Here is a 25,641-nt window from a genome sequence, read left to right as displayed (position 1 = left end):
CTTATGTTCTAAGTCACTGAGTCAGTTTGCTTAAAACAGGGGCGAGGGAACACAACACACACACGATTTCAAGGAGAAGCTTTTTCGCACTCTCCCCTCTGGGCCTAGCCATTTTGCCTGGTGCCACCATTGCTAGTGCTTAGGCACTGGATGCAGATCATTCTTGCTCTTATAACGTATTTAAGATCTCTTTGTTATCTTGCTGTGTGGTGTACTGGTTAAGAGATGCAGACTCTAATCTGAAGAACCGGGTTTGACTCCCCATTCCTCCAAATGAAGCCTGCTGGGTGACCCTGGGCCAATCACAGCTTTCAAGGAACGCTCTCAGCCCATACAGGGGCAGGCCTGGCAAACAAATTCTGAACCTTTCTTATCTTGAAAACACCAAGAGGTTGCCATAAGTCAGCTGTGATTTGACAGCTCTCTCTCTCTCTCTCTCTCTCTCTCTCTATATATATATATATATATATATATAGAGAGAGAGAGAGAGAGAGAGAGAGAGTGTATATGTATGTATGTGTATGTGTGTGTGTGTATGTGTGTATGTATGTATGTGTATATGTATGTATGTGTATGTGTGTATATGTATGTATGTATGTATGTATGTGTGTATGTAGGTATGTGTATATATATGTATGTATGTATGTGTATATGTATGTATGTGTATGTGTATATGTATGTGTATGTGTATATATATGTATGTATGTATGTGTATATGTATGTATGTATGTATGTGTGTATGTGTATGTATGTGTGTGTATGTGTGTATGTATGTATGTGTGTATGTATGTATGTGTGTATGTGTATGTATGTGTGTATGTATGTATGTATGTATGTATGTATGTGTATGTATGTGTATTTGTATGTATGTGTATATGTATGTATGTGTATATGTATGTATGTGTATGTGTATGTATGTATGTGTATATGTATGTATGTATGTGTGTGTGTATGTATGTGTGTGTGTGTGTATGTGTGTATGTATGTATTTCTTTTTTTGCTGGGCCTATATATATAATACGTATATTGGTTATCTTGCTGCTTTTATCTTTTAAGGGTTTTCAGTGTGTTTAATATACAACAAAACACTGGGGGGGATTTCTCTGTAAGGTCGCTTTTGTGTTTCAAATCCCAGGAACTGTCTCTGAGGGGAGCTCCACTTATTCAGTTTGGCCACAAGATTATGTGAGGCCGAGGATCATACAGGAGGATCAAGTGCCGGAAATGGACCAGGGGGAATGTATTCCAGATGTGAACGTTCCTTTGCATTAAGACAATCAAACACCAACAAAACAAACCCAGCAAAGCATGAAGAAAGTTTAAACCCGTTTTCCTTGCTGTGCTGGATTTCTACCTGCAGGGAGTGTGTCACTTCAGCCCCAGCAACCCAGCAGGCTACTCTCACTCGCCATTCAGGCAAATGGCCTCCAGAAAGAGAGAGGCTGTCCTGCACGGAGGCCAGGACAGAAGTCAACTTGGGGGGAGGAGATCTGCTCATCCATGAAGAAACTCCTCACACTCCCCAACTCCCCGTCCAGCAGGATTGAGAGCCTTCCCTCAGGTAGTTTGCCCCCCCCCCCCGATCACTGACCCCCTTCTTCTCTAGTCTGCTGCCAGGAAGTACAGCAAACTAGGGGTGTGTTTTCGTCGCATGCCCCCAGCAAGGCAAACTGGGCAGGAACCCAGGCAATGGGTTCTAGTTAACTAATATAATTTTATTGCTAGTCTTTGACTACAGTTTAAAGGACTAGGATGCAGACTAAGAAAAGGAAACATGGAAAGGGAGAATCAGATGAGTGTATGAGTACAAAAGATGCTATCTTCCTTCATCTCTCTCTCTATCTCACTCACTCACACACAAGTACACACAGAAGGGACTGCTTCTTCTTAGGTCTCCCTCTACAATGCGTGTAAAAAGGCCTCAACACATTCAAACCTCGGGGTCTGAAACAAGCAGCTTAGCAGAGAAGGAGAAGGAGAAGAGGAGGAGTTTGGATTTATATCCCCCCCTTTCTCTCCTGCAGGAGACTCAAAGGGGCTGACAATCTCCTTGCCCTTCCCCCCCCCCCACCACAACAAACACCCTGTGAGGTAGGTGGGGCTGAAAGAGCTCCGAGAAGCTGTGACTAGCCCAAGGTCACCCAGCTGGCGTGTGTGGGAGTGCCCAGGCTAATCTGAATTCCCCAGATAAGCCTCCACAGCTCAGGCGGCGGAGCTGGGAATCAAACCCGGTTCCTCCCGATTAGATACACGAGCTCTTAACCTCCTACACCACTGCTGCTCCTGTTTAGCCAATCAAGATGCATTCACGTTGCAAAGGACACCATGTCTTCCAAGGGTTATCTGGCAGGGTAGGTTTTCTTCCTAGCCTTGGTATCCCCTCGGAGCTCCATCTGTCTCATCCATCAGCTATTCCAGCATGTGGTCCTCCACCTGCTGTCTGAAGTGGTGCAATCTATTCGCCCCCCCCCCCTTACTGCATGTGCAATGCAGTGCTCATCGATGCTCCCTTCTAGCTAAGGGGAAGCTCCACAATCGAGATGGCAAGTTTAACCTAACGAACAATGGAATGTGCAGAGTTTGCACTGAAGGGCTTCCACCCAAAGCGTGTGGCTGCAGGCTTTCTCTATGCTCTAAAGACGCAAATGTCATTTGAATTGACCCCCAGGCTGGTTTTTTGCCACGCTGAGAAGAGTACGGCGATCTGCAAAACTATTCTCTCAAAGCTTGAGGGGAAGGAAATGCTGCTGGTTGAAAACCGCAAGCTTCCTCTCAAGCGGTGCAGTGGCTAAATGGAAACTTGGTTTAACGGCTTCCAGAATAGCTTGCGGAGAATAGTTCTGCGCAGTCAGGAAGAAACCCAAGAGGACAAGAATGCTTTTCGTAGAACGCATCTTGGAGGATGCGAAGTTTTAAAGTGGCTCAGAACTCTTTTTATCAGGCAGAACGGAATGAGCAGTCAATTTTCAATTGCGCATAAGCTCAGATACTTTTAAAAAAGCATTCCAGTAGAGCAGTGATGGTGAACCTTTTCGAGACCGAGTGCCCAAATTGCAACCCAAAACCCACTTATGTGTCGCAAAGTGCCAACACAGCAATTTAACCTGAATACTGAGGTTTTAGTTTAGAAAAAATGGTTGGCTCAGAGGTGTGCGTTACTCGGGAGTAAGCTTGGTGGTAGTCGGTGGCTTTGCTTTGAAGCAACCATGCAACTCTTCCAACGAGTGAATCACGACCCTAGGAAGGTTTACTCAAAAACAAGCCCCATTGCCAGCAACCGAGCTTACTCCCAGGTAAAGGATCGCACTTTAGTTCTTCACATGAAAATCAGTGGGGTTTAACAACACTTAACAGGGTTGCCTACACTGCTTCCCCAAAACTAGCTCTTAGGTTTAATGCTAATAACCGAGCCCAGTGGCCCAGGCCAGTCTAGATGTGGGGGGGGGGGCACTCTGTGCGTGCCCACAGAGCAGGTGAGTGCCACTTCTGGCACCCGTGCCAAAGGTTCGCCACCACTGCAGTAGAGGATCCTCCAAACACTGACAGCGCAGTGAGAATTGGAGAATGTCCCGACAGTCTTCTGAGACAGCAAAGGCACGTCCCCTGACCCTTAACTGAGAGAAGCAATCAAAAATCTGGTGTAGACATAATGCAAATAGTGGCCTGCAAATGGTGTAACATCTGAACTGAAGTGTGAAAACCACAGAGGGAGGTGTTGGCATAACTCCTTACCAATTTCATGTAAAGCTCCATATCTTTCTCCTTCAAAGTGGAGTAGACCTTCTCCATTTTGTATGTGATGCCGCACTGAGAGTCATCCAGGCTTTTGATGAAGTTGTCCCTGATCTCAGACATGAGGTTGGTAAAACAGAAGAAGGTATCCGCTTCTGCATGTTCTGTGCAGGAAACAAAGAGTAGTATTCTGTGACTTACACGATAGATGAAATGGACACTGCCTCGTCTGGACTTGCCTAGCCATGCCAATTCATCCTACAACTTCCTTTTCAGACTACTATAATGTATTCTTCACGGGGCTGCCCTTAATGACTGTTTGGTAACTTCCTCCAGTGCAAAAGGAAGTTATTCGTTTCCAGATCAGGAAAATCATCTACAAACAGATTATTCTCATTCTAAAACTGCTTCAATGGTTTGTTTCTGGGCTCAATTTAAGTTGCTGGTTATTACCTTTAAAGCCCTTTGCAATTTGGAACCTACCTACCTGAAGGACTGGCTCTCCCACATACAATCCCACATGACATTTGAGTTTCTCCAATCGGTTTTGCTCTTAGAGAGGCTCATTAATTTACAGGCTACTTATGCATCTATTTGGTTGAAGAACTGATTCTGTGGCCCAGAAAGCCAGAGAAACGGGGAAGAGTATTTTCCCCTTACCCAGCATTCACAAACTACTGTGGGGTAGTACTTTTTCAAAGGGCTTTTTGCCAAAAAGAAGTGGACAATTGTAACTTAGGAGCAGCAGTGGCGAAGTGGTTAAGAGCAGGTGCACTCTAATCTGGAGGAACCGGGTTTGATTCCCCGCTCTGCCGCTTGAGCTGTGGAGGCTTATCTGGGGAATTCAGATTAGCCTGTGCACTCCCACACACGCCAGCTGGGTAACCTTGGGCTAGTCACAGCTTCTCAGAGATCTCTCAGCCCACCTACTTCACAGGGTGTTTGTTGTGGGTGGAGGAAAGGGAAAGGAGATTGTTAGCCCCTTTGAGTTTCCTTACAGGAGAGTAAAGGGGGATATAAATCCCAACTCTTCTTATTATTTTGGTGCTCTGTAAATAACACATGGGATTATAATCTGTAGGCATAAGTGTGCGCATCTTCTTTCCCAGGTCGTTTTTCACTTATTTTAATCTTTATCCATTGAAGGTGTATACATTTACCGTGTTTCCCCGAATATAAGACAGTGTCTTATATTAATTTTTGCTCCCAAAGATGTGCTATGTCTTATTTTCAGGGGATGTCTTATTTTTCCTGTGTTCTGTTTGTCGGACATGCTTCCAAACAAAAACTCTGCTACGTCTTACTTTCGGGGGATGCCTTATATTTCGCACTTCAGCAAAACCTCTACTATGTCTTATTTTTCGGGGATGTCTTATATTAGGGGAAACAGGGTACTTCCAGCGTACTTGGAGGAAAGGTAAATAACTGTGCTTTAATAAATAATATATTTCAATAATAAAGGGACACTGTCAGTTTTCAGATGCAAGCACCTTATTCAGTAGTAGTAGTAGTAAAGCCTTTATTGGCATTGTAAATTACAGTAAAACATTTATCAATTTAAAAAACTAGAACGCATCAAATATATACACATACAAGTTGTTCCCATATGTTTGTAATTCCAGCTCTTATCAATATAAAGTCCAAACGTGATCACCAAAAGCTACAATCCTCAAGTGCTTATTTTTTTAAAGTTCATATAAAAAGTGACACCTGATAATGAGACTGCAACATTTTTCTATAAGTCCTCCGCACTTGCTTGGGTTTGGTTATCAGGGGTCTTAGGTTGGTTTCTAAAAGAACTGTTTCCCGACATATTGAGGAAGTGGACTGATTGTAAGGTGTTATAGATTTCCAAATCTAGCATGGGATAAATAATACTACTAGTTAGGAAAAAATACACAGTGAGCTAAACCATAAATCTTCAGTTCCTAAGCTCAATTAGTAGACACAGAATACCAGTAGTCATTAAATAATGTGGCCAGCAGTCTTGATATATTCATAGTAAATAAAAGGCCCCACGGGGAGCACAACAAGTACGTTCTACTGAGAACTCTCAACTATCTCCGCAATGAAACTGGCGATCTCTTCACAAAGACCGGGGTCTGAGTTGTTTAACAATAGAGATAGCCTGGTCAGATCAGGCAGCCCAGATTGGAAGAAAAAATGTACACTGGTGTATTTAGATCTAATGTTATCAAATCTGGAAGCACCTTATTCAAAAACATGCCAAGCAGGAAGTTGGTCCTCTTACCTTTCCAGTCGCTGTTGGAGTCTGTAGCAAAAGTGTAGTACAGCGGGCCGACTATTTCGTTCATCCCTTGGACATAGGCTATCCCTGGATTCAGCTTAGCATAGATGAACAGGATTCGCTCCACCACTTCCCAGTGAGCCTCACAGCCATTGGGCAGAACTTCGTACTCATTCAGTGAATGAGGCGCAGATGTTTTATGAGGGGAACTCACCTAGGAAAGCAAAGGGGGCAGGAGAAGAGTATGCAACAATGAGTTTTTAGGCCCTGGTATTTTCACATCACAATAGACATGTGAATTCTTTAAGCAGTTACAAGACTGTGTGGGCTATGTTTGTTAACAAGACAAAAAAACACTCCTCTGTTTGAAAGACGTGGCCTATCGAACCATATGAAATTTGCAAATGCCTGCTTGAAAGAACATTCTTTCTTTAGCCTTTATTTGGCATAAATTGGTACATTTACAGGAGGAGGAGGAAGAGGAGAAAGAGGAAGACTTATATCCCTCCTTTCTCTCCTGTAAGGAGACTCAAAGGGGCTTATAATCTCCTTTCCCTTCTCCTGCACCCCCAACAAACACCCTGTGAGGTGGGTGGGGCTGAGAGAGCTCTGAAGAACTGCGAGTAGCCCAAGGTCACCCCGCTGACGCGTGTTGGAGTGCGCATGCTAATCTGGTTCCCCAGATAACCGCTGCGTTTATTTTAAATGGATTTTAATTGTATGTTGTTTAATTTGTTGTTCACCACCCAGAGCCCTTCGGGGGTATGGCGGTATAAAAAACTCAAAAATGAATGAATGAATAAATAAAACAAATAAAATAAGATTATATCAAAAATACAGAATTTCCATATGAAACTTGTTGTTGAGAAGGTGATGTTTGTGGGTTTTAGACAATACGGCGACACATACCAGCCATGCCCCTGCTGCTCAAGAGGAACAAATTAGAGCACAAATTTCTCAAATCATTACCTGCTACCTCAGGTAGGTTCAGCATCTCTCATGTTTGCCATCCCAAAAAGCCAAAACTTTTACGTTTCTGCTTTGTACTTCGTTTCAACTCCCTGATTTTCCTTTTTCATATATAGTGACACATTTGAAGCACAAAAAGCACTCCTCCTGGAAGGCTCAAGTTTTGCATGTGTTTGCCTAGGTAGGACCCCGCCCCCAAGATGGCCTTGCACTGAATTCTCTCAGTTCTGGGGCAATGAGGAGAAACTGCACATGAGGAAACCAGCCATCCAAGTACCCCCTGGCCAGTTTTCCAAAACAGAACTCATCTCTCTGCCCCTTCATCCACCTTACTGCTGCGCAGCTGTCTGCAACTGAAGGTGCTTCTTACGTTGGTAACGCCGCTCCGGTTTCGTGCCACGGTCTGCGACTTGAGTGTGGTCTGCTCCACTCGCTTGCGAAGGGTCTCAAACTCATTCTGAGGGTCCAGGATCAACAGGCAGGGGTATTCGGTTGGGCGTTGGAAGAACGCCATATCAGGGTAGAGCCTCCTGTTTTAAAAAAAGAACAGTGGATGCCAGAACTAGGCTCATTCCGCACATGCAGAATAATGCACTTTCAAACTGCTTTCAGTGCTCTTTGAAGCTGTGTGGAATGGCAAAATCCACTTGCAAACAGTTGTGAAAGTGGTTTGAAAATGCATTATTTTGCATGTGCGGAAGGGGCCTAGAGTACTCAGTCGGGTTGTTTATAGCCAGACAAATTCTGACAGTGGGATTCAATATTCTGAGGCTGCAGGTGGCAGAAAAGTCCCGCACCCTGCCATTGATCCCCAGGTCTTTTTCCCACTCACCTGACATCCTTGTCTATCTGCAGCAGCACTTCGTTGTCTTTGAAGTAAGTGTTCCACCGGCTGTCTGGATTCGGGTTCAGTGGCTGCACAAGAGCGTTTCAAAGAGGCACAATGCAGAGAAGATTGTCATGGGAAGCTGCCTCACCCTGAGTCAGACTCTGGGTCTGTAAACATCATCAGTGCCCTTACAGGTCTGCAACCTGTGGCTCTCCAGATGTTCATGGACTAAAATCCCATCAGCCCCTGCCAGCAGGGATTTGTAGTCCATGAAGAAGAAGAAGAAGAAGAGTTTGGATTTATATCCCCCCTTTCTCTCCTGTAAGGAGACTCAAAGGGGCTGACAATCTCCTTGCCCTTCCCCCCTCACAACAAACACCCTGTGAGGTGAGTGGGGCTGAGAGAGCTCCGAGAAGCTGTGACTAGCCCAAGGTCACCCAGCTGGCATGTGTGAGAGTGCACAGGCTAATCTGAATTCCCCAGAGAAGCCTCCACAACTCAAGCGGCAGAGCTGGGAATCAAACCCGGTTCCTCCAGATCAGAGTGCACCTGCTCTTAGCCACTACGCCACTGCTGCCACATGAACATCTGGAGAGCCACAGGTTTCAGACCCCTGCCTTACAGCAAGGAAAGGCTTCAGCAGCAAATATGCATCCTGCATCCCGATCACTCCCAGGAACTCTTTCCTGAGTGTCAACCTGTCACTAGGTGAGTCACCCAGATTGCCGCAGCCCCTCAGCAGCTGTTCAAAGCGGAGGGAAAAGGATGCCGCTAGCACTGAAGACATGGTGGTCAGGGAGTTGTACCTGCATCTGGGAGAGCCCTGCCAGACATATGATTATGCCTGGCTCTCAATATAATACAGACTTGCTCATTCATATAGGGCCAGAGTTGCAGTGGCCTTTGCAGTGCAAGAAGAGAAAGGAAGAGACTTGCTGCTGTCAATAAGAAAGCAAGGGACAAGTAGGAAGTCACTTTCTTCAAAGTTTGCAACCAGACAGCAAGATACCTCAAGCTGAAGTTAGGAAATTAGCTTATCTTCCCCCTTTTACAATAGCCCTGTGAGGTAGGAGCAGCAGTGGAGTAGGAGGTTAAGAGCTCATGTATCTAATCTGGAGGAACCGGGTTTGATTTCCAGCTCTGCCGCCTGAGTTGTAGAGGTTTATCTGGGGAATTCAGATTAGCCTGTACACTCCCACACACGCCAGCTGGGTGACCTTGGGCTAGTCACAGCTTCTCGGAGCTCTCTCAGCTCCACCCACCTCACAGGGTGTTTGTTGTGAGGGGGGGAAGGGCAAGGAGATTGTCAGCCCCTTTGAGTCTCCTACAAGGAGAGAAACGAGGGATATAAATCCAAACTCTTCTTCTTCTTCTAGGTTAGGTCAAGACACGGTGGCTGGCCCAAGGTCTCCCCAGCAAGCCAAGGGGAAATCTGAACCCAGCTTTTCTCCACCTCACCATCTCCTTGGCGCTCTCTGTAGAAGAAACTCTTGACTGCGTGAACCGTCCCAAGATGAGAAGCCAAAAGGTATACTTTTAATCTGTACGATTCTACACTAGCACTGTGCACAAGACAGACACGATCGAGCAGCAATTTTGTACTGTTTTAAGGGGGGAAAAAACTAATAAAAAACTAATAAGAGTGACATTTGGGTCTCTAATCTTCCCAAGTGCAAAAAAATTAAAATGACATTACATTCTATATGCTTCAACCGGGTGCCATATCAGTATCATAGAATTAATTGTAAAATTGAGTCCTACATTAAACTAAAGTGAACGGGATCATAACTTACATGGTCTTCTAAGGTTACATCCTCCCTGGAGACCCCAAGGTTGGCTTTGGCGATCCCAGGCTGTATGATCATTTCCTTCAAGAACTGGGCATACAGCTCTCTTTAGAGAGAAAACAAAACAGAAAGCAGAAGTGTGGGGGTGGGCAGGAGGAACGACAACACATAACACATTTGAATCTATCATGAAAGCAAGCCTGGGAGAGCCAATGCTTGTTTCAGTAAAGACCTGGGTTCTTTTCTCCAATAACTCCAACCAGCTGAGGTCTCAACGATTTTTTATTGAAAAACAGAAATAAAAGAAATAAAACTTAAATGCACGGAGGTTGCTCAGCTGGTTACATTCCTTTTGGTTTTTTGTCCCCATTCCGGGATGCTTCTCTAACCACGTCTCAAGATGGAATTCAAAATCCTTTGTTTTCGCCTTCTCAGGAAAACTCTGTTCAGGCCACGAGGTAACTTAGGCCTTTGAAGTTTCATCCTGGCACCTTTGTATGGCTTCCTGTCCTCCCTTCAGGAGATCAAAAGGCAAAGATGCTTTTCACAGTCATATGTGACTTCCCTTTACTGTAGCGATAGCATCTTCCATGACAGAATCCATTATCAATAGTTCTCTCCAAGTCAGTCTGCCAAGCACAGAACAGCTCAGTCCTGACACAATGGTTGAAACTCCACACTGTTTAAATGAAGCAAGGTGCCATGTTGGAAGTGAGCTGGCCAATGCACCAATATAAACTGGTAATTGCCAGGAACAGCAGTGGCATAGCGGTTAAGAGCAGGTGCATTCTAATCTGGCAGAACCGGGTTTGATTCCCCGCTCTGCTGCTTGAGCTGTGGAGGTTTATCTGGGGAAATCAGATTAACTTGTGCACTCCCACACATGCCAGCTTTGTGCCCTTGGAGTAGTAGTCACAGTTCTTCTGAGCTCTCTCAACCCCACCTACCTCACAGGGTGTTTGTTGTGAGGGGAAAAGGGCAAGGAGATTGTAAGCCCCTTTGAGTCTCCTACAGGAGAGAAAGGGGGGATATAAATCCAAACTCTTCTTCTTCTTCTAATTATTCTCCAGGCTGATTCAAAATACTGGGTTGCTGGAAGGGGGAGTTGTCTGGGTCACACATGCTCAAACTACTTTTTCCATTCTGCCCTATCATACCACGGGGGGTGGGGGGGCTATCTCTTTACAGTGCAGCATCTTGCAAGAGATAATGTAAAGAGAGGCCCTCTCATCACTTGTACAGGGTGTGCCAAAGGACTGCACACTGCTTTTTCTGGACTGGAATCTGGCGGCCACAGTTCAAAATGCCTGGTGTAACTATACTGCCTTTGTTTCACAGTCATTTCTACTGGTCAAAGCCACTGACTCCCTTCTCTTGAAGAAGATTGTGTTAACTCACCCACAATCACTCTAAATACTGAGCAGCATTAACTGATTTCCATATCCTTCCTGAAACTGCTTTAACTGCCAACAAGATGGTCAAGAGCCACTCCAAAGCTTTGCATTAGCAGAACAGTTTGTACTACAGCGAAGACAAATGCCTTAGGGCCGTGGTGGCGAACCTTTGGCACTCCAGATGTTATGGATTACAATTCCCATTAGCCCCTGCCAGCATGGCCAATTGGCTATGCTGGCAGGGGCTGATAGGAATTGTAGTCCATAACATCTGGAGTGCCAAAGGTTCACCACCACTGCCTTAGGGGCATCACAGATGCAGATTGGCCTTAGAAACAGGAATTAAGAACGACAGTACAATATAAATTCATCCTGAAAGCAAGAAAGCAGTGTCATTAGACTGACATGCCCACACCACATCTCATGACGGAGCGGCAAACTCAAAGCAGATTATGTAGGACCATGACCCAAAGGCTTCTAAAGGAACCCACAATACAACAACCTTTATTAGGCATATTAAAATAGGCTCCAGAGCGTTACAGACATTTCTGAAGTACAAATCAAAAGTACATTCAAAACACAGACAGATAAACTGTATCTAGCATTGGACATTACTTAGAAAGTTCTGACACTTGTAAAAGAAATTTTGCTACTTTTTCCAAGAGCACTGCCTCAAGGATTCCCATTGTGAAAGGTGTTAAGCAGGGCTGTGTATTGGCTCCAGTCTTGTTTAACTTATTTATTAATGATCTGGTACACGCATTGTCAGATGTTAACTCACATAGCCCAGTTCTTTCAAACAAACCCATACCACTCCTACTTTACGCTGATGACGTGATACTGAGCTCTAGGTCTCAAATGGGTCTTAAAAGACTTTTCAGAAAAACTATGGAGTACTGTACATCTAACTTCCTATCCTTAAACCCAGAAAAATCAAAAATTGTCATTTTTTCCAATGTGTTTAAGCCTTCCAGATGGCTTATCAATGGGATTAAGGTTGAACACTCCAAGTCCTTTAAATATTTAGGCCTAACCTTTCATCACAAAGCCACTTGGGCCAGACACAGAGACACTGCTATAAAAGGAAGCTATCACACTGCTTCAGCGGTGGTAAGTTTTTTTCATTCCAGGGGAAGGGGATATGTCCCTGCAGCTGTAAAGGTTTTCAACGCCAAGGTAGTTCAGCAACTTCTCTATGGAGTTCCCCTATGGATAGCTGCATGGAACAACTCAGTTGAAAGAATACAATCTGGCTTCCTCTACAAAATACTCGGGGTACCACACTCTGTACCATATGCTGTACTAAGCTTAGAAACTGGTCAGAACCTACTTGAAACAAGAGCACTAAAGGAACCCGATACAAATAAGAAACTAAAACCACCTGCAGTTTAGCGGGCTGACAGATGGAGAGTCGAGGCTTATGTTCTTTGTGGCCAACATTCTGGCCTAGATCCATTAGCCCCCAAAAGCACAGCTGTCAGTAAGTTCAAAAGAAGGGCGTACAACATTCATCGTGGTGTGCAAACAGCAGGCCATTTTGTTTTCAGATATACTGACCCGTGGCAGATATAATGTTGGCGTGACTTCATGCAGGCCCACAGGCCAAGTGTCCTTTTGCTCATGCCATTGTACATCTCTGGGGCCCCTTCCGCACACGCAAAATAATGCGTTTTCAAACCACTTTCACAACTGTTTGCAAGTGGATTTTACCATTCCGCACAGCTTCAAAGAGCACTGAAAGCAGTTTGAAAGTGCATTATTCTGCATGTGCGGAATGAAGTACCCGAGCAATTACACCAATTGCTGCCCCCCCTTCATTATCATTTGCTCTCCATTCCTATGACATCCTGTGCGGCTACAGCAAAGGAGGATTTAGGACGAAGAGTTGCTCTTCGATGTCCTGGTATACTGCTGGCTCAGAGTGGACCCCTATACTTTGGGCAATCAGCTGTACTTCAGATTTCTAGTATCTGATGTTGTTCAAACAAAATGCTACAAAATGACCTTTCCTTCTAACTATTTTTATGTTAACTTTCCTCAAGCCACACAGCCTAATTCTTTTTTTAAAAAACCCACAACGCTTTACTGAAGTTTTAGGTTTACATTTCATTAACAGATTAAAAGAATAAACTAGAAATTCTAAAAGATGCCCTGAAGTTTACTGCTCAACATCTGGGGTTAAGGACAAAATTAACACTGTGGCAGAGGTTTTACTTAAGAATCTGGTGTGATATCCTCAGTACTGAGCTCCAAGAAGAAAAGTTGACAATTTGGCCGTTTCTGCACAGCGACGATGGGGGTTGGGTCAGCGTATTCCATGCTGACTTAACCCCCCTGGGACCGTTCGCACGAACGGCCCCAGAAACAGCCGGGAAGACAGCGCCACGGAGCGCTGTCACCCGGCCGACCTACCGTGTCCATGGCCGTCCGGCGCATCACCGAGGCCTGGGGACACGCCCCCCTTGCCCTGCGTGAGTGCTCCGGTGTCGCAGGGCAGGGGGGCGTGTCCCCAGGCCTCAGCGACACGCCGCACGGCCACAGACACAGTAGGTAGAGGGCGGAAGGGGGGGAGGGCCCCATAAACCTCGCTTCCCAAGCGAGGTTGGGAAACGGCGGCTTTGCGCCGCTCGGGCGGGGTGAGGGTGGTGCGGCTGCGAAGCAGCTGTGCCCCCTGTGCGAATGGCTCCCTGGGGACGGCGTTTTTGCCGTCCCCAGGGCGCCATAATCCGCCCGTGCGGAAAGGACTTTTGTATGCAAAAAGAGAATGGAGCCTGCAGAAAGCAACAACTCACCTCTGCTTTTTCAGTAGGGAACTCCATAAGGTGCTCTCCACAGGGAGGTAGTTCAAGAGGATCTGTGCAGGGAGAACCACACACACAAGAACTAAATGCAACTATCACAACGCACCACGGTTTGCACAACCTAGTTTATCACAACAATTGGGCATAACCAAACATGATTTGTTTTGCAAACTCTAGTTTGTCTGCTTCCGCCCTTTCCCCTGCCTCCCAGCAGGAAAGATCTTCATTACCCTTCTGTGTCTGTCACCAGAAAGCATGGTGCTACTCAACAAACTGGAGTTTATGAAGTTAACTTGTCACAACAAACCACAGTCTGTAGAAAGTGATTAAAATTCCAGCTAAAAACTCTAGTGTAAAATCCTGGTTTGGTGCCAACCAACAACCCCCGTTTAGTAGGGCTGTCCACATTCAGATGTCAGAAGAAGTACCTCAACAATTGATCAGACCACAGTTTATAAATCATGGCACTGAAATATCTGACTGCAATCATGTTCATCAGATGGATGCTGAAGGGCAACAAATCTGGTTTTCTAGATGAGTAATACAGAGTTGCATGCAGATTCTAGGCATCCAAGCATAGGCCGTTCGGGCCAGGCACTCCTCTGGCCGCCTCACCTATAAAATGGGATTGGTTCTGAGGATCAGTTCAGAACTTCGTAAATCACTCAGAAATCAGGGGGACCCCACCCCCATCACCAAGCTTTCAAAAATTCAAAGAGAACAAAGCAACACTCCCCACTGAGACTCACCTTCCAGCAGAGACAGCGCAATCCACCCTCAAAAGGGATCCCTGGGATACAAACAAAATGGAGTCAATTAGGGATGGGTACACCTGGCCTTTTCAAGCACCACTGCGCAACAACTGCCATGACTAATAGGGATGAAAAGTTTCAGTAGGTTAACAATCCTTTTAGAAGGAGGTTATGATAATAATCTGTTGACATGCTTAGCAATATACAGTGGTACTTCGGTGTTCACTGGTAATCTGTCCGGTGACGGTCAGCGAAAAACTGAAAACAGCGAACACCAATCACACGTTGCGTGAAGAAGTGTTTCCTTTTATTAGTCCTAATTCTTCCCCCCCAGCATTTTCAATGAATGCCCCCTGGTTCTAGTATTGTGAGAAAGAGAGAAAAATTTCTCTCTGTCAACATTTTCTACCCCAGGCATAATTTTATAGACTTCAATCATATCCCCCCTCAGACGTCTCCTCTCCAAACTAAAGAGTCCCAAACGCTGCAGCCTCTCCTCATAAGGAAGGTGCTCCAGTCCCTCAATCATCCACGTTGCCCTTCTCTGCACTTTTTCTATCTCTTCGATATCCTTTTTGAGATGTGGCGACCAGAACTGGACACAGGACTCCAAGTGCGGTCGCACCCTACAACCAAGGAACTCAGGGCAGCATACACTGATACCTCATTTTTTATCCTCATAGAAACACATTGAAGTAGTTTATGAGGAAAGAGGCCACCGAGCCAGTTTCATGGCTGAACAAGGCAGTAAAACAACAGCCGTACTGATCTATGGCCCCTTCCGCACACGCAAAATAATGCGTTTTCAAACCACTTTCACAACTGTTTGCAAGTGGATTTTGCCATTCCGAACAGCTTCAAAGAGCACTGAAAGCAGTTTCAAAGTGCATTATTCTGCATGTGCAGAATGAGCCTAAGTCCAGAAAACTAGCCATGTCATCACCCTGGCTTGCTCTCAGATGTAAACTCAGCAGAGTAAGGAACACATTCACATCTGCAAAGAACCATGAGAAACAGAGATTAAATTTGGTGTAAGGCCTTACGCTTATAAGTTTGGGGGTTAAATATTTATAGAAGTAGTAACTCGGTGATAGCAAGGACGGCCTCTGGGGAATGCTGGCACCCTGCACAGATTAGTTCAAGATTCCCTATTAACACTCTTCTACATGTGTGTGCTGGAGGTGGGGGAAGTAAGTGAAACAGTTATTCATAAGGTCAATATCGAAATATTTACTACTTGCAATAGTTTTTACAGCAAGGCGAGCAAAGTATTTAGTCAGCCTATAATTCCCTTCTCAAAATGTATTATTCAGATTAAGTAAAGGCTTGAGAACAGATTGGTGTTTTATCTTTGCAGAGTAAATGAGGGGCGGGGGTGGGGGGAGAAATAATAAGGGTACAGACACCAATTCCCTGGTTATTGAAATAATGTCTTCTAAGGAACAATAGAATCAGATGCCCACATTTCACCAGGTGAATCTTTCCCACTAATCAGGTTTGGCAATGGAAACAATGCAAATAGTCACTCTCCCTGGCATCGATTGTGGCATGCTGCTACACAGATGTCCCAGATTCACCTTTTTAATGGATGCCAGGCACACCCTATTCATTTATTTATTTAAGCAGTTTGTCTGACACAACACTCCTGCTTGCTGATCTTACAATTAGCTGCATGCTCTTGGGGTGCCCTTTTAGCTCTTACATTACTGTGTTTCTAAAGAATAAGTCAGGCCAATTATCTCGCATATGTTTTGTATATTCTGGAGAGGGGAGAAACCCACAGTGGTGGGCAAAGGGCCTTTTCAGAGGGGAAAAAAAGACCTGCCATCAGATAACTGTAAAGCCATCAGATAACTGTTTTCTATACATGCCAATGCATCTCACCCACATCTGTATTGGCCAAGGCAAACTACAGTTACTTATCTCCAAACCTTTGAGAGGTTGGGGCTTTTTTGGGGGGTTGGTGAAATGCTAGCTTCCCCAGAAAAGCTGTTTCGTTCTGATTAAATTATTCATCTTTGTGAAGATAAAACAGTTGCAACTCATATCTCCTGGCAAGTGATCAACCCAGCCTTAGAGCAAGCACTGAAACCTGAGCTGTGCCGCTGCCCGGAAGAACAAGAATTTGCCAAAGTCACTTACCGCTAAAGCATAGTTTGCGGAGCTTCTGAAGCACAATCTTGGGCTCACGAAGGATCTCCTGAAATTCTGCAATCCTACAGGAAAGGGATCACAAATAAAAATGTAAAGAACAGAAGCATGAATTGCCAAGTCAATAGGTGAACATTTGGGCAAAAAAATCCAACAACATTCTTCACTGGAAGCTTTAAATTACCAGTCACCATTATTCGGCATGTTTATGCTTTTGGCAAAAAACACGTAAGCCTTCTTTCATGTCTACCTATCTTCCCAGGATAAAACCCAGACTTGGATGGTGCTCAAAGATTAATCCCTCCCACTTACACACACCATCAAGGACATTCGAAACAGAGTCAAACTTATTGTAAACATGTAGCTCATATCAGGGCTTTGATCAGAACAAAGGCAAGTACTAGGCAGACCACGGGAACAAATAGACACAAGCCTTATGCCAATAAAGGTTATGAAATGAAAAAATGAAATAGACACAAGTACAAGGTCAGCTTCAACATCTCAAGTTCTCACCAGATCTTTCTTAATTTTCTTGAAGACTAACAAGGGGGTGAAACACCCATCTGAAAGGATTTAGGAGAAGAAGTCTGCAATGACCCCTTGCTTTGGGACCAAGAGAGAGATTTAGTTCTCATGAAATGCAGCAATTCCTCCTCCGTCATGGAATCACTGAAGAGTAATTGTAGCAACATATATGAACAAGGAGCTGAGGGAAGCCTGACCCACGAGCAACTACCACTTGTCCTCTTTTGTACATGGACCTCATGCGGAGTTTGGTACCAACAAACCAGGCATCACACCCTGGACTGTTCAATAAAAGACTCTGGTACCAGTTGATTTCTTTATTATGAAACAGCATCAGGAAATTAGCATTTAGACTTCTATTGACAGAACTAAGCCAGAACTAAGCATAGCCAATATTGCACTCACCCCATGTCACCTCTACATCCTGTCACCTCACCCCACTGACCAATTTCCAAGGGGGGATGGCACCCCTCCAGTCCCACGGTCTGCTGGAAGGAGAAACCGCCTTCCCCAGCTAAGGTCAAAACAACTTACATTCCACACTACTGAGAGAACTGAAATAGCAGGTAGCAAACAAGCTGATAATGGGTTTGAGAAAAGGAAAGGGGGTGGGGTTCTGAACAGAAACAGGTGCCCAGGTCCTGAGCAGAAGGTGAAACAGGGGCTACTCATGACACCAAGGTGCCACCTTTGCTCTTTATAGATCCTTGCAACATCTTCCCTGGCCCCAGCCATACTATCTCAGGCTCACACTCCTGCTCATCTTCTAATGCAGGGGTCTGCAACCTGCAGCTCTCCAGAGGTTCATGGACTACAAATCCCATCAGCCTGATGCAGCTGATGGGAATTGTAGTCCATGAACATCTGGAGAGCCGCAGGTTGCAGACCCCTGTTCTAATGTGATTCATACCATCACATGTCAGCAACGCCCTTCCACTGGACACAAAGGCCAGTCCCTACAACAAAAATTTAATGGACACAAGTCTGACATCAAGAACCAAAACATTAAAAAAAGCCGGGGGGGTGGGGGGGAGAGTTAACCTTTCAAGAATAGCAGTTCTCTTACAAAGGGATTACAAAGGGAGATTAGAAAGACAGGTTGCAGAATTACAAGCCTGCAGATTGCAGAATTACAAGATTGCAGAATCCTGAACTGAATGGAGACTTAGGATTCCCCTCATTAGCAATGCTGATTTCTCCATGCCTACCATCCCTTTGCATATCACACCTAACCCAAACATGCCTGCTATTGTATTGTCGAAGGCTTTCACAGCCGGATTCAACTGGTTCTGGTGGGTTTTCTGGGCTGTGTGGCCGTGGTCTGGTGGATCTTGTTCCTAATGTTTTGCCTGCATCTGTGGCTGGCATCTTCAGAGGTGTATCGCAGAGGAAAGACTATTTCTGTGTGAAACAGACTTCTGCTATTGACATTTATGTGCTATTGCTATTGGATGTCTGAATTCACTCTTCTCTGCTTAAAAATAGGTAGATTCACACTCTGTCTTATCTGAAGAAGGGAGATTAAACTTTACTAGAAATGTTGTTAGTCTTTAAGGTGCCATCAGACTCTTGCTCTTTTCTGCAGCTACAGAGAGAAGAGTTTGGATCCATACCCTGCTTTTCTCTCCTGTAAGAAGTCTTAAAGTGCAAACCCTTCCTCTCCCCACAACAGACACCTTGCAAGGGCTGGCACAAGAGAACCCAGCAGGTTTCATGTACAGGAGCAGAGAAACAAACCCAGTTTACCAGATAAGAACCCACCATGTATAGGAGCAGAGAAACAAACCCAGTTTACCAGATAAGAACCCACCATGTATAAGAGCAGAGAAACAAACCCAGTTTACCAGATAAGAACCCACCATGTATAAGAGCAGAGAAACAAACCCAGTTTACCAGATAAGAACCCACCATGTATAAGAGCAGAGAAACGTTCCAAAGCTTACTAGATAAGAACTCCACTATGTGTTCCAAAGTTTTACCAGAGGTCCACCATGGCAAGAGAGAAACAAACCCAGTTTACCAGACAAGAACCCACCATGTATAGGAGCAGAGAAACAAACCCAGTTTACCAGATAAGAACCCACCATGTATAAGAGCAGAGAAACAAACCCAGTTTACCAGATAAGAACCCACCATGTATAAGAGCAGAGAAACAAACCCAGTTTACCAGACAAGAACCCACCATGTATAGGAGCAGAGAAAAAAACCCAGTTTACCAGATAAGAACCCACCATGTATAGGAGCAGAGAAACAAACCCAGTTTACCAGATAAGAACCCACCATGTATAAGAGCAGAGAAACAAACCCAGTTTACCAGATAAGAACCCACCATGTATAGGAAAGAACGGAGAAACAAAACCCGAAGTTTACTCGGGCAAGCAACCCACCATGTATAGGAGCAGAGAAAAAAACCCAGTTTACCAGATAAGAACTCCTACCATGTATAGGAGCAGAGAAACAAACCCAGTTTACCAGATAAGAACCCACCATGTATAAGAGCAGAGAAACAAACCCAGTTTACCAGACAAGAACCCACCATGTATAGGAGCAGAGAAAAAAACCCAGTTTACCAGATAAGAACCCACCATGTATAGGAGCAGAGAAACAAACCCAGTTTACCAGATAAGAAACCACCACTCACATGGAAGACCAGGAAATCAAACCCAGTTCTCCAGTTTAGAGTGCACTGCTCTTAACCGCTATACCACGCTGGCTCTCCCAGACTAACATGGTTACCCACCGTGACCTTTGTTTTCTCTGGGTAGTCACACTGAATTTGCTTAGCGCAGCATTTAGCACCAGAAACGCTCTGAGCTCTTATCAAACACTGGGAAGCATCTCCAAAGTGTTTCAGCACCAGCAAATTCAGCACCTAAAATCATGAGTGAAATCTGCTGGATCGGACCCACAGTCCATGTAGTCCAACATACTGCTTCACACAGTGGTCAATCAGTTGCCGTGGAGAAAGCATGTCTTCATAGAACAGGAAGGAAGGTTCATTGGAATTTGAGGAGAGATTCCCCCTCCTTCTGTTGTTTCCTCCGTTCCACAACATTTTAGATACGGAAGTCGCTAACAAACCTTCAACAATAACATCAACTCCAGCCGACAGGGGCATGCTAAATACACTGCCGGAATTTTTGCTGCATGATACCAACAGTTCTCTCCCCCTGGAATCTTCCTACAGTGTAGAAACTAAAAGGGGATTTCAACCCCAGACACACTTCTAGTCAGTAATAGTAAGCACAGAGAAGGTTAAAAAGTTACAGTTCAACAGACTAGCAAATGGCATTGTAGAATAAGGGGGGGGGGGGAGGGAGAAACACAAATAGCTATTTTAGAAATCTGCAGGGAGAGCTGTCTGTGGATGAAACAGTTTTATGGGAACAGGTTATAAAACTAAAGGTTAAGGTTCACCAGGGGCCAGCCAGCAAATCAGTTCTGTGTTGGCATTTTGTCAGATGCCTGAAGTGTTAGCCTCACTCTACACAAGCATACAGAGAAATAACCTATAAGTGAATAACAGTCTGCTGGTGGTCTCTGGCCCAAAAGAGGTCTGGTTGGCTTCAACCAGGGCCAGGGAGATCTCAGCCCTGGCCCCAGCCTGATGGAATGATCTGTCTGATGAGTCCCAGACCCTGTGGGACTTGATGCAGTTCTGCAGGGCTGGAAAGAGGGAGCTGTTTTTCTATGCTCAGAGGCAGCAGCGGTTTAACAACGATTCCCACCAATTTTAACCTCTCTCTCTCTCCTGCCCTCTCCCCCGCACAGTTATGCTATGAGAGCAGATCCTAATAAGTTGAGATTTTAGTCGCCATCTACTTTAGGGCTAGGATGTTTAATAGTTTTTAATTTTTGTTATTTATTGCATTTTATCTGTTGGAAGCCGCCCAGAGCACGCAAGGGGAAGGGCGCCATACAAATATAATAAACAAACAAGAGAGACAAAAGAAGAAGAGTTTGGATTTATATCCCCCCTTTCTCTCCTGCAGGAGACTCAAAGGGGCTTACAATTTCCTTGCCCTTCCCCCCTCACAACAAACACCCTGTGAGGTAGGTGGGGCTGAGAGAGCTTCAGAAGTTGTGACTAGCCCAAGGTCACCCAGCTGGTATGTGTGGGAGTGCACAGGCTAATCTGAATTCCCCTGATAAGCCACCACAGCTCAGGTGGCAGAGCGGGGAATCAAACCCGGTTCCTCCAGATTAGATACATGAGCTCTTAACCTCCTATGCCAAAAAATGCAAGCGGTCCAGTCTAAAACAACTCCATGCGCAGTTCAAATGTATTCAAAAGCAGCACAGTGACCACTAACATGAGCAGCAACTGGTGATAAAGCTATCTTTCATGATTTGTTAGGTTACTTCAGCACCAGCAGTGAGAGAGAAAATCCTGGACCTGACAGTCAACCAAAGAGTCCCAAATTGGTTTATCTCCTGTAGCAAAGAGCAATACAGTCATTGTCGCAGGTGACATGTTCAATCATGATCAGAGGGACCAGGGTTCAAAATCCCTACTCAATCTCAAAACTCGCTGGACTCATCAGCCTCAGAGCTGACTGGATCCTGGACCCATCACAATCGTTCCATTCAACTACCTCACAGATATCACCAGGATAGCCCGGGAGAACGCTGATGCCCACCATCACGAGCTAGATGCAGGACGGGTGTGATACAGATGTGAAAACAGGTGAGGGAAAGGGACCAAACCAGTGCTGTTAGATGTATGATAATCCCTTTAGACTTTGCAAGAGAATTGGGGGTTTGTCACTTGTGCCCCTCAACTTTTGCTTTAACCTTTGTTATGGAAGGGAACGGGGAAAGAAGTAGAAGAGACTCCTCAGACCTTAGGACCATGGTGGCGAACCTATGTCACTCCAGATGTTCATGGACTACAATTCCCATCAGCCCTTGCCAGCATGGCCAATTCGCCACCACTGTGTGGTTTAACACTGGTGAGTGGCCAAAAAGAGGCTCAGCAATGTACAGGAGTGCGTGTCCACTTGTGCAAACTTCCACCAGTTTCACGATGGGGCAAGAAAGGAGAGATTTAATCATGCTTTTGCAAAGAGTCACAAGTTTATGGGAGGAGTTACAGAACAGGGAAACTGTTTTATTCAGAAAGCAGTTAAAAACAATTGGGGGGAGGGGGGCTGCCTATGTACAGAGATTTCCTGTGTGATAAAAGAGGGAGAATATTTTGCTGTCTAGAATGTGGCTAGAGTCTAAGCAAAACAGATTCAATCCCCCCACCCCACACACACCTCTTCACATATTACAGAGGACCCAGGATGGTCCCCACTTTATGTCCTGTGTAACAATCACATGCGACTTGGAACATTTTTATACTCAAACTGTTCTCCCAAACCTTACAAGATCCAAGATGGGTACTGCTCAATTTCCTTGCACGCGGTGCCCATTCGAATCACAACTGAAGTACCGAAGAAGAAGAAGAAGGGGGAGGAGGAGGAGAGGAAGAGTTTGGATTTATATCCCCCCTTTCTCTCCTGCAGGAGACTCAAAGGGGCTGACAATCTCCTTGCCCTTCCCCCCTCACAACAAACACCCTGTGAGGTAGGTGGGGCTGAGGGAGCTCCCAGAAGCTGTGACTAGCCCAAGGTCACCCAGCTGGTGTGTTTTGGAGTGTACAGGCTAATCTGAATTCCCCAGATAAGCCTCCACAGCTCAGGTGGCAGAGCTGGGAATCAAACCCGGTTCCTCCAGATTAGATACACGAGCTCTTAACCTCCTACGCCACTGCTGCTCCTACGCCACTGCAGAAGAGGGTCCTGCATTTGCCACACCATTTCCTGACCAGAAATTATCCTGGTGTTGTTTAGCCGGTTGGGAAAATTTTTCAGCGCCTGTGTGAGTTATCGCAAGTGACCAAACAACGCCCCCCCCCCCCCCCCCCCCCGGACCACTACGGGTTGGGATGAAAAATGGTGCAGGGCCAGAAGACTGAAGTCCCTCCTTCAGCATGTACAAACCACACTGGGCACTGCAGCCAAGGGAACTGCAGCCTCGGAGATACATGGGGGCTCTCAATATTGGACACAGGTTGGGGACTCCAAACTCAACCTGTGCACTCCATAATGAGAGAAAAGGCCATTATGAAAAGCTCATTCAAATCAAGAGAAACCCTCTCAAATAGAGAAGTGGGACAAAAAGGATTGGTGGCGAACCTTTGGCACTCCAGATGTTATGGACTACAATTCCCATCAGCCCCTTCCAGCATGGCCAATTGTGTGTGTGTGGGGGGCTTTCATCATATTTTACTAGAGTTTTGCTAGAGTTGCCCGCTTCCAGCTGAGGAAATCCCTGGGAATTACAACTGATCTGCAGACTACAGGGATCAAAACCCCACCAGAAAACGGGTGCACTGGAGGGTGGATTCCATGCCATTGTACCCCACTGAGATCGCTCTCCTCCCCAACCCCCCGGAATTTACCTCCAAATCTCCAGTAATTCCCCAACCCAGAACTGGCAACCTTATATCCTGCGAAAGATAGATTGATATAGAGTGTCCTAGTTGGGGGTGATCCGAAGTTTCATTTGATGATGAGATCTTTTTACCTTCCTCTTAAGGAGGACCCCCCCACACACAGAAAACAAGTGCCCCTTCACATGAAAATGTGGGGGAGGCGGAGCTGCAGGTACAAAAACAGAGGGCAGAAAGTAGATGGGGTGCGGGGGAGGAGGGATGAAACCAGATCAGCAATGAAAACCATTTTTAAATGGGAAAGTTGCGGTTGGCAGAAGCTACCATTCATTGCAATCGTTGCAATGGTATTATTATTATTATTATTATTATTATTATTATTATTATTATTAATTCAATTTGATAGACCACCCTACCCCCGAAGGGCTCGGGGGGGGGGGTAATAGAAGTGAGGGTGCAAATATGAAGAAGAAAACAGTGAATGGATATAGAGCAGGGGTAGGGAACCTGTGGCTCTCCAGATGTTCAGGAACTACAATTCCCATCAGCCCCTACCAGCATGGCCAATTGGCCATGCTGACAGAGGCTGATGGGAATTGTAGTTCCTGAACATCTTGAGAGCCGCAGGTTCCCTACCCCTGATATAGAGGAAGGGAAAGAGTTAAGGGACACAGCGAGAGGGAAAGAATGAAGGGAAGCAGGGGCTGATCCCACATGGGCCAAAAACAGTGTGAAAACAGCGTAAACCCTTTTACACCAGTTCAAACCCCTGTTACACCGTTTTCACGCCGTTTTCGCACTGCTGTTGTTGGCCCATGCGGAATCAGCCAGGGAGAGGAGCAGCAGAGTAAAGAGAATCAAGGACAGGGGAAGCTGTTAAATAAAAAAAAAAAGGGGGGGGGCTTCAGGGTCAGAAGCAAATCGATTTTCAAAGGGAAACGAGAAGCAGCCGAGGGGGGGGGGGAGGATCGGGGCCCACGAAGGAAGGAGGGAGAAATGCCAGGAAAGAAAAAAAAACCCTCCATAAAAAGGAGAAGAAACATAGCGGGGGGGGGGGTCTTGTTTTCTCCAGAAAACAGGGTGGGACTCCTCGTGAGAAAGAAGGGCCTATTTCCCCCCCCCCCTGGACGCCCCCTCCCCCCGCCATAAAGGGAAGGGGCTGTGTGGGGGGGGGACCCCAACAAACCCTTCGCCCCTTCCTCGCCCGCCCCACCTGCTCTTGTGGAGACTCGACATGATGGATCCTCCTCCTCCTCCTCCTCCTGAGGCAGGAGCGGCCGCCTCTTCTTCTTCTTCTTCCTCCTCCTCCTCCTCCTCCCCTGGCGGCGCCCAGCCCGACAGGAGCCCTCGAATAGGGCCGCGGGCGGAAACCCTGCCTGGCTGAAGGGAGTCGATCAGTGAGATAAAGCGGGAGGAGGAGGAGGAGGAGGAGCCCGGCTGCCTGGCCTGGCCTGGCCTGGCCTTGTTACCACAGAGTAACGTGTTTACTAATAGTTAGCTAATAAGCTTGAGCCGACAAGGGCTAATTAAATAAATAATTTTTATTCCAAACCCTCAGAGGGTCTGTTATGGAATCAGAGGAGTCGCCCTGAGTATACAAAAGTCACAGTTCTTATAGGATAAAGACAGCTGATGCATCATAAATGTTGCAAAGCCAAACCCTGTCAATTCATGACGTTTCAATATTCCCATCATGGCGCTACATTGTTAAATAGCATTCTTAAGAATATAGTTTCTCACATGGCTTGACTCTCTTTCTTTGCTTTAATTCTGCTTTGTCAGTTATTTTTCTACACACACACTTTCTCAGCTCATTGCTAAGTAAAAGTATCTTTTCTTTGGAATGTGGGAAGAGACAATAGCGGCTGGGAAGAGACAATAGACAATTTCCTTTTTCTCTTTCTCTTTCTCTCACTTTCTCTCACTTTCTACCACTTTCTATTTCCTTCTTACTTTCACTCTTTTCCTTCTGTGCCTACAGCCTCACAGGCCGCGCTTCCAGGCCCGCCCTGAG

At 45.7% G+C, this 25,641-nt stretch overlaps 1 protein-coding gene across 2 annotated transcripts in view; it reads right to left on the bottom strand.

Annotated features, from left to right (window-relative positions):
- Positions 1 to 25,084, bottom strand: part of TBC1D13 (TBC1 domain family member 13) — a 34,840-nt gene extending 9,756 nt beyond the window's left edge. For both annotated transcript variants that reach the window (XM_048512740.1, XM_048512741.1), the window contains exons 1-9: positions 24,841 to 25,084; positions 16,655 to 16,728; positions 14,510 to 14,550; positions 13,752 to 13,813; positions 9,572 to 9,671; positions 7,782 to 7,864; positions 7,320 to 7,479; positions 5,984 to 6,194; positions 3,733 to 3,896 (exon numbers count right to left, since the gene is read on the bottom strand). In XM_048512740.1, coding sequence (XP_048368697.1) covers positions 3,733 to 3,896; positions 5,984 to 6,194; positions 7,320 to 7,479; positions 7,782 to 7,864; positions 9,572 to 9,671; positions 13,752 to 13,813; positions 14,510 to 14,550; positions 16,655 to 16,728; positions 24,841 to 24,863 — 918 coding nt within the window. In that variant the 5' untranslated portion in view covers positions 24,864 to 25,084. The remainder of the gene's footprint in view (positions 1 to 3,732; positions 3,897 to 5,983; positions 6,195 to 7,319; positions 7,480 to 7,781; positions 7,865 to 9,571; positions 9,672 to 13,751; positions 13,814 to 14,509; positions 14,551 to 16,654; positions 16,729 to 24,840) is intronic.
- Between the last annotated feature and the right edge of the window lie 557 nt (positions 25,085 to 25,641).

This window comes from Sphaerodactylus townsendi, linkage group LG12 (genome assembly GCF_021028975.2).
Source record: "Sphaerodactylus townsendi isolate TG3544 linkage group LG12, MPM_Stown_v2.3, whole genome shotgun sequence".
In the NCBI taxonomy this organism is placed as follows: domain Eukaryota; kingdom Metazoa; phylum Chordata; class Lepidosauria; order Squamata; family Sphaerodactylidae; genus Sphaerodactylus; species Sphaerodactylus townsendi.
This window is presented reverse-complemented; position numbering and strand designations above follow the sequence as displayed.